Below are 9,748 nucleotides of genomic sequence, written 5' to 3' on the forward strand. Positions count from 1 at the left end.
TATAATATATATACACACACACACACACACACACACACACACACACACACATACATTTTTGTGGGAAAAAAAACACAAAAACATGTTTAACCAAACCTTCTGTTAACAGTAATACCTCTGAATCCTTCTGGTGAACCTGAGTAAGCTTCTGGATTTCATTTTCAGCTTCCATGGCACGCATTTTCTCCGTCTCCCAGTGGTGCCGCATATTCTGCACCTCCATTTCAGCTTTGCCTATGAGGGCCTCTCTGTCTGCGCATTCAGAACGCAGTTCACTTAACTCATTGCTGGCATCAGAAAGGTTCTGTTGTGCTTCCTAATATGGCATTTGAAGAAAGAATGAAACTTCTAGTAAAGTGACATATTTGCCCAGTGTTTTTTCCCCAGGCAGTTCATTATTTGTAATGTACCAGTATGTAATGACTTTAGATGTGATGTAATGTGCTGGACTCAATCACAATAGGCCGATGGCCAATTGTGGCCTTATTCACATACCAAGACATAGTGCCAGCTTCCCTATACTATATCCTATAATCTTTAGATTTAAGACTAAGTGGAAAGAAGCATATTTCTTGATAAACAAAATAGACATTCTTATTTACTTCTATACTTGATAAGCTAGCTTGTGATAGAGGTCATGAGGCACAATACTTCCAAAAAAGGGAAAGCTGCCGTTGTATTTTAAGCTATTCTGTTCAAAGACACTCATGTTTTTCAGAGGTTTTTTTGCCTCTTGGTTTCACAACTATAAGATTTGCACATATGGCAAATAGAAACATTTTCTCACCTCAATTTCTTTGTTCTGTGCTTGGATTGTTTCTTCTTTCGATTTACATTCTTTAGTCATTTGAACCAGCTGAAAAAAAAATATAATAATGACAACAATGTTTTTCATTTAAAGCGCTTTGTGTTAAAGTAAGCAAAAAACTTAACCAATAAAAAGTTATTTAAAACAAGACAAACAAGCTGCAGAGTCCAAGAAAACACAGTGATCTACAGTAATTAGGTCAAATATTGTATACATCAAGAATACAAATCTAACATGAAATGCATTATTTAGAAATAAAAACTTTGACGTACAGTACAGGACCGTACAGATTTGAATACCTACAGACTTCTGCTACACTCAAGTGTTATCTTTGCTCTTGGGGTTCATTTCCACGAGAGAGGAAAGTGAAAATGAGCTACTTGTGCTAATCTTTTTCCAGGAGTGCTGGCTGGAAAAAAAAAAAACCTACAAAAAATACATAAAAACTCCAAAGCTTAACTTAAATGTGCCTATTTTATCTGTTGCTATATAAACTGTTTACCCAGAATTTGCTGTATAGAAGAGCGGCCATATTTTTCTACAGTATTTCGATCAGGGGAAACATCACATACTGTAAGTAAGGTTCTCATAGCTTTGTTAAAGTTCATTCCACCAGCTATCTTAGTCATGTGCCTATTTATCAGCTGTATAGATAATCGTGCAAACAGTGGTATTACTAATACAAAAAACTGACATATTCTTTCGATTATGACGGGGTATATATAATATATAGTATTATATATATATAATATATATATATATATTTCTAGACACAAGGTCAGTTGAGTGTTGCACAGCCCCTGGTACAGTAGAACACAATTCCAGTGTCAGTCATTTGCTGTCCAACCAGGGAGACATGTGGCAGGTCATCTGTGGAACCTCAACAGCTTGTGATTTACTTTCTTTGACAGTTCATTCTTCTTTCTGTCAAACAGTTCCCTTTACATTCCTTCAGAGCCACCCCCTTACTCGTCCCACTGCTGTCTCTGGCACATATTCTCAACTAAGCACACTCCTTAGCCAAAGCCTGCTGAGTCGACCCTCTACACTGCTGAGGATCATGTGATATCCATCTTCCCTAGTAACAATTCACCGTGGGCAACGTGTTCCTACTTACTCGGAGGCTTTCCTCTCAAGGCCTCAACAGAGACATTTAAACTACTGATTTTTATTACAGTCCTATACAGGCCAGATCAGGTAGTTCTTAGTACCTTTACAGGTGTAATTATTTCCCTCAATTACTTGTAACTGTTCTCTTTGCCCTGCCAAGTCCCCCCTGTGCACATAAGACATGGCCTTTTTATTATAAAGTGGCTAACACAAGCAAACTAGCACAAATTGAAGGCGTTTTGATAAATTGGCTTCCCCGGCTGCCTTGTAAAGTTTGAAATGACAGTCTGAGGACAAATGAAAGAAGACTTATGTAAAGACTAAGGAAACATGTGTTCGCAGTCTAGTATGTAACTACTGTATTTAAGCTGGGTAATCAATTATCAATGTTTAATGAACTCCACTTACAGTGTATGTGTCTTTAATTTTATCCTGTGTTGTTATAAAGGTTTCTTGTCCATTTATTCTCTATAGTGATACTTTAAAGTTTACAATAGCAGCCCTGGTTACTTGAAACAAAAATGCAACACTAGGAATACTAGGAAGAGGAGAATAAATTGGATTTAGAACCTCTTTCCTAACCTCTTCCTAGTATCTGCATATAAAACAAGATGACCTTTTAGTACTCATCGCTGGTTTAAAATGACACAAAAACTAGCAAGATGTAATTAGTCCTGGCTATATTTTCACTGCCTTTGATTTACAATTCAGCATAGCTTTTGGTGCTGAAAACAGGATTCGTCTAGTTCTGAAAGTTCAAATTACGCCACATGAGTAGAATAAAAAAAAAGTCTGTTTACAATGTTAAAATTGGGAAAAAGTGTATATAGACCAGTTATTTGTGAAAAATAGACGAACTTGGATAATTATGAAGGAAACACTAACTTTAATGTCCTTTTTGTCCAAGCATACTGGCCAAACCTTTCAATTACGCAAAATAAACACACTCAACAAACACAGACTGATGTCCAACACAAACAAGCACTTTGGCCACTGCAGCAGACCACCTTGTAGACTGAGGGAGTACATTTGAAACTTTTTTTTTAAAGTTACAAATGTATACTGTACTGTAACCACAGCATTGTTATCTGTCAGTCAGTTGCTTGGGATGCTTATGTTTAAGTAATGGTTCAGATTTAGTTTCATCCAGTTTTTGTTTCTCTAGTTTTTTATTTTTTTTTATTTTTATTGTACTACAGTTTGTTTTAACTTTAACACTAGAGCAATAACTATCTGTAGTTGTATTTGCATCAGACAACAATGCATGTTTAAAACAATATTTAGTCCCTGCTTGTAAAAAAAAACCTGGACACTTACCAGTGTTGAAAATCACAGTTCTAGAAGTATAAAAGTCTTACAGTACCTCATTTGAAGTATCTTCAAATCTGTCCCGGTAACATGTCAAGGTCCTCCTCAAGTTCTCAATGATGACAGTGAAGTTCTGGGGTTTCTCTTTGTCTCTCTCACCTGAAAAACAGTAAGTCAAGCCTCTAACATTTTTTATGAAAGACAGAGATGAAAAACAATCATTAATGCTGTTAATTTCTTCAGTTACTGTGTAAGCAAAATATAACAATTAAACAAATAAATACATAAATAAATATCCAGGATTTCAACAACACTCTTCCGGGGGGGGGGCTTACTTCCAAAGTTTTCTTTAGTCTTGAGATAAACCTACAGTATGTTACCCCTTATTTATTGTGTTTTATGTTGTTTGGTGTGAGCCTCTTTCCAGGTCGTCATTGGAAATGAGAATTTACTCTCAGTTAACTCATCTGGATATATAAAGATTTGAATTACATTACTTAGCTGTTGATTAATTTGTTTTGAAAATTGTGCACCTGCCATGTATTCTACAATGTATAGAAGATGTATCACCCAGAATTCTGTATCGGTCTCATATTATATATTTCCATACAAATCATGCTGACTTGTCACATCTTCATTGCTCACTGGTCCCTGAATCCTATTAACAGTGTTATGGCAGGCTAGTATGTTGTGATTAAAGCATCCAGTAACTACAACATGATAAATGCAGACGCCAACAACAGCTTTGAACATTTTGTGCAAAAACAACCCTTTGGATAATATCCATTCCAAAATCTTTAAATAATTACATGATTACAATGTGAATAAACAGAAGAGTTAAGTTCCTACCAGTTCTGCTAAGTCTACATCTTGAATAAGCACAAAATGACAATACAACCATGGCCAATTTTCCTCACATCAACATCCCAGTAAATGTGACGAAACCTATTCTGCAAGACACACAGCTGGAGCCACTTCCACTATAGTCATGTCAATGCATGATTTAAAGTAAACAGCATCATATTCTATAGAAATCAGGCTACAAACACTTGCAAGAACTATCAAAGATGTGCGTCCTATCCGAGTTATAATTCATTACTATTTCTGCACTTATTATTTGTCGTGTCTAATAAACTCTAATAAAGGTCTTATCTTTGGAACAGGTCAATGAGCCAGCCTGAGCAGGGTAGAATTTCCATAATGAAGATGGTTACTTTTTTTTTTTTTTTCTAACCAACTCATAGGGAGAAAAGATTACCAGTGCAAACCTCTAGTGGTCAGTTTTTATACTAACCACTTACAGAAAATCAGAGATGAAGATAAAATATATTAGACTATTAAAAGTGACAAATCTGTACAAGTGCTAAACAGTATTAAATACCACTTCAGAAGACTGAAATAAAACATTCTGATCAGGTTCAATCATTTTTTGGTCTGAATGCCTTTCATTCTAAATACACTTTCATACCAGATCTTCTAATAAACTATTTGGCATAAAATTAAAGAGAATGAGCAAAATTAGAAACACTTGCTATAAGAGGAGTAAGTGCTCATTCCTCCTCGATATTTTTAAGGAAGTTTTCAATAATAGCTCATCACTTTTGAGACTCATAAAACTCATTATTAATTTCTATTCTTGGCTACAAAAGAGCCTTATAGAAATCAATAAACAAACCTCAGACAAAGTATGGGCTTATCATATACCTGTGTGATAACTGTTATTAAAAATGTTATAATCAAAAAGCAAACAAAAACAATGTTCAGATAAAGGGGAGCTAGAAACTAGTGGATCATTTTGTGGGAAACTTTAGATAGAAGAGCACTTTGAATATGTATGTACAAACATAAAATTATTTTTTACTGTTTCTTTATACACTGGTTAAGAGGTTGATTTGATCAGTCCTTGCCATACTTGCCAAAACTGGACTGGGGAACCACCGTGGATTACACTAAACATGTATGGTGGTTATCCTGGGATAACCTCTAAAAATAAGACGTTGATAGAATCCAGGGGGTTCCCTGGTGCTGTAGAATGATCTAAAAACCAAGCAGCTGAGGTTTTTCAAAAGATGGGTATAGGTTGATCAAATCAATCCCTAAGTATGTCAAATCAAATGTATCATTTTGTTTTGCACATTATAGAAAGTGTCTAGCATAAATATACTACCGTTTTTGGCCAAATAAAATCCTGTTATTTCTTTTGTGTGCAATAATCCCTATCACTTTCAAGTTCCCTTTTAAAAAGTTAAGAGCTTATTTCACATTTTCATTAAAAGTTACAATTACAATCCCCTTTATTCCTCTTAATTCCACTTTCAAACTTGAATAATAAGATCTTCTTTGATCACATTTATTGTTAAGGTTTAATGTCTCATTTCCTGCAGATTGTATACCTTAGAGGCTTATTTAATAAATTTTCTATGCCCCAGTCGTAATTTTCTTGTCCTAAACAAAAAGTTCACTTTCCCGCTTCCCATCAAAATTCCTCTTTTAAGTTTTTATGTTCTGTGCTCCAACTTTAAGCCTTAGACTGTTTCCTCCTCATACAGCAATCCTGTTTGCCAAAACAAAAAAGTCCCTAAGCTAGGCCTTTATCAAGTCTCTGCTTTATAATCCCTTTAGCAAGTCAAGAGAAAGGTTGAGAGAAAGGGAAAAAATAAAATAAAATACTGTGCCCCATTTTATTTAAGTTATAATGCATTTCTTATAATGCTTATAAGGATCCTGCTTGCCAAAACTAGTGGCATTAAAGCACAGAGCAGTATTGGTGATTTGTTGTCAAATGATTTTTAAATATCTCCCTTGAAATGTATTCTATTTTTAACCCTATATAAAATCAACTCAAATGTAATACTGTGAGGGCAGTTAGAATAAAGTGATCAGCCACACAAAGACTTGATCTAACGTTTGTTTTTTTCTTTTGTTAATGCCATACCACTTGTGTTCCTTCTTAACACTAAGAATGCCATGTTTTAAACTGAATTGCCGCTGCAGGGTTATAAAGCCAATTAAAACAGAAATAGGTGGAGTCAGCATTGTCTATCTTACTAGAAAGTGATATCTGACGAAAACATTTCCCATGTACCGAAACAGTTAAGAGTGAATTCCTACAGACCAAACGCAATGCGCTTTTTCATTAGGTACAGGATACTTCTGTAGCGACATGATAATACACACCTGAAGCAACACAGAGATGCAAAGCAACAGATTTGAAAACTGCCAGATCTATGAAACTACTAAAATTGCTATTGACAAGACTATGCTCAAGACTGTCACATATTCGTCAACATGATGTGGAAATTATGAGTATCTTCTCTGATGGTTTTTCAACATATATGGCAATAAATCATATATACCAAGTATACAGTTCCTTCAAAATGGACTCCCATATACTGTACTATCATTCACCTCTGTAACTGTATAGTTGTGATGACCTTTGTCATAAAGCTCTGCATATTTTCAAACGGTTTATTTATTCCTCCGTCATTTTGGTTTTTTAATCTGGTGGACCATGCACATTGAAGCTGTTCTCTGGCTAGTCAATTCTCTAGTTGTGCCATCACATTGCAGGCAATGTAAATGGTTTGTATCAAAACTAAATGTTTTTTTTTTTTTGTCGTGGTGTGGTGACGGACTACATATTCACTTGTCACATCGTGTCTGGTGTGTAGCGGTCTTAAAGGCATCAGTCATATAAATTTAGGGTATATAAAAAAGTGGTCAACTTATGAAAGAAATAACAGGGAAACCCTGTTTTCATATTTCCTTTTAGAGGGACAAGTAAGCCCCAATTTGTGTATAATTCTGACCCTTCTGTAGATATAACATCTTTATATGGCTAATCCATATATTCAAACTTGTTTGTTTCTAAACATGGAAAACATTTTTTGGTCAGACAGAACTTACTCATGAAAGCTTTCTCCAACTATATTTTTTAATGTTCCTCATATAAAGACTACTACAAGGATTCTTTTTTATAAAAGAATTTGAACTGAGCATTAGAGGCTTAGTTCCACAATTGACTAACAATTAAAAAATTCAGGAATTCACAGTTGTTTCTGTAAATTGGAATACAAATGCTTCCAATTTGCAGCCAAGGCCACAAGGTTGTCTTTGGCAACCAATCTGATTCAGCAGATTACTGTGTTCTTCACATCTTCCATGTCTCAGGGTTTTCTTGTATTCCTCCCAAGAGTACACAGATTTGCAAAAATGTGAACAGTAAAAAGTGTGTTTTAAAATGCACGGTCCATTAACAAATGCTGTGAAATACAAAACTGAAATATCCTAGAATTCATCCTGGTTTTAAAATCAATTTTTGCTTCATACACTTTTATAGTGTGTAACAGTTATATAACTGCCGGAGATATCTTGGTTGAGAAAAAGGATCCTGTTAGCACACATGTAAAAAGATCCTGTTAGACACATGTTATTAACTTAGTGCACAGGGGAGTATAGAATTTAAAAAGGCAATAGACAGACAACAAGTTCCCGTTATTTTTCTCAGTGTATATGTTTAAAACTTTTCTTTGGCCTATCTGATGAAATGTGTTTATCAATAAAACAGAATAGTTGATAATATGGGGCAATAATTTGAATGGCAAAAGGTATACAGTATCATTTAACATTAAATGTAAATACTATTCACTTTTTAATGGTGGAAAAAGGGCAGATTAATTTGTTAAGCTATATTTCTCCAACATGCAAACATGTGCACAATTTATTCAAATACAATATGTTGAAAAATCCTAAGTATGTAAAGCAAAGTACTCACTGCCTTCCATGCATGGGCAGTGATCAATAGGGTGAAAAAAAAAAAAAAAGGTTTTATTTATTTGTGCACCAGCCAGACAACACAGCTGATATATTTCCCGAATGCCTATGTGTTTGTGCACAGTATGGGGGTGCACTATCAGTCACATGTGTCTGTTTTGCTTTTGGGCCGGGTTGCATTTATAAATGCATATTCTTAAAAACTGGGCTTTTTGTGGTTAAACTTAAGAGTTAAAAAAAAAAAAAACTATACTACATGATTTAATTAAGCTACTGAATAAAAAAAAAAACTTGTGGCTATTGTTTGTGATGTGACTTCTCACAAGTTAGCCATTGATTTATGATACCTACAGACACAGAAACTGACAATACGTATCTTAGGGCTATCTTAGTGTTGAAATGGTTCACTACATATTTTTTAAAAAGAGACCATTACATTCCATTACCAACCTTTCTATATGTTTCAGAAATATTATTTAAAAAAAAAATTCTAGAAACAAATGAACACAATTATAATTGATTGCATTTCTTTTTTTAAACTATTTTTTAGCATTAAATGTAGGCTGCAGATATTCATTGCCTCCTTGACTAGTCACCTTCCTTGCTTGCACATAAAGCACCATATGGCAGAGCATATCGGGAGGGTGGTTTGTTACAATAAACTATAGCCCCGATGATATTCTCATAATTAATTTGTTGTATCAAACCTATAACAGTTGCTTGGAAATGCCCCACGCAAAGCTTGCTTAATACCTGACCTCCAAGTTGCTAAAGGTTGCATCAAAATTTGGCTCACTTCAAGTAAAACATCTGCTCCCCTTGCAGGAAGACTGTAAGGACCCCAGTCTCAGCTGGATTTACATCCCAGCAAGTGAGCCCTTTCCCTGTCCTACCAAACTGACCCTGGCATTTATAAATCAAATTGTTGGCTGACAACAGCAGGTCCACACGGCGTCACCCTTTTCAAACTAGCTTGGTCACTCTACTGCTGTGAGGACTGCTCTCGTCTTGTCATCAAATCATAGCATGCTGAGAAGAGGGAATGTCAGAGGCATCTGTAGTATTCCCACAAAGCAGTGACTCCTGGAACACTGACAGAAGCATCTGTCATTTTATACCTTCAAACACTAACCTGATGTCCACAGGCCTGACACACTGCAATGGTGTAAGAGTAGTTCCAATTCTCGTGTGCAGCTCTCATAAGCCTCTTGGAAATAGGCCTTACGTTCATTAGCCTTAAAAAGAAACAAAAGCTAAATTAATAACCACATAAATAAATAATTCAATATTCTGAGAAGCGGTTCTCTAGATGTACAACTTTAAGTGGAGCATAGGCATACAGTGAATTAGATATGTGTAAGAATTACTCTTTTTGTAATACAAGTATAAAAATTGGTAGGAATGTACACTGTGAACAATATCAGATATGTGGGCATCGCCACAGGGAATTACTTCCAGTCATTTTTCAGGATAGCCACAAAACAACTTCGGGTACATATGTTTCTACACTATATACCTATGCAAACTTTACTTATTTTTATTTATTTATTTTTTTTACTTTTATGGAGCAATCTGCATGGAAATTGGCACGAATGTACTCTGGGAAACGCTGAACAGTATCCAATATCAGGGCATCATTGTCGCCACAAATGCCAATCAAAATGGCGACAATGACGTGAGCAACATGGAAACCTAACTAGGGTTTCTGTGTTCAGTCTGTTTGCCACATTATATATATTATATATATAT

At 35.2% G+C, this 9,748-nt stretch overlaps 1 protein-coding gene across 1 annotated transcript; it reads right to left on the reverse strand.

Annotated features, from left to right (window-relative positions):
* Nucleotides 1-115: 115 nt before the first annotated feature.
* LOC121310900 (coiled-coil domain-containing protein 171-like) lies at nt 116-9,245 on the reverse strand (the record flags this gene model as incomplete). Its single annotated transcript, XM_041243814.1, has 4 exons — nt 9,132-9,245; nt 3,282-3,385; nt 788-856; nt 116-316 (listed from the first exon to the last, which is right to left on the reverse strand). Coding segments are annotated over exons 3-4 (261 nt in total), but the record flags the coding sequence as incomplete, so codon positions are not given.
* Between the last annotated feature and the right edge of the window lie 503 nt (nt 9,246-9,748).

Source organism: Polyodon spathula, unplaced genomic scaffold, assembly GCF_017654505.1.
Source record: "Polyodon spathula isolate WHYD16114869_AA unplaced genomic scaffold, ASM1765450v1 scaffolds_2797, whole genome shotgun sequence".
Lineage (NCBI taxonomy): Eukaryota > Metazoa > Chordata > Actinopteri > Acipenseriformes > Polyodontidae > Polyodon > Polyodon spathula.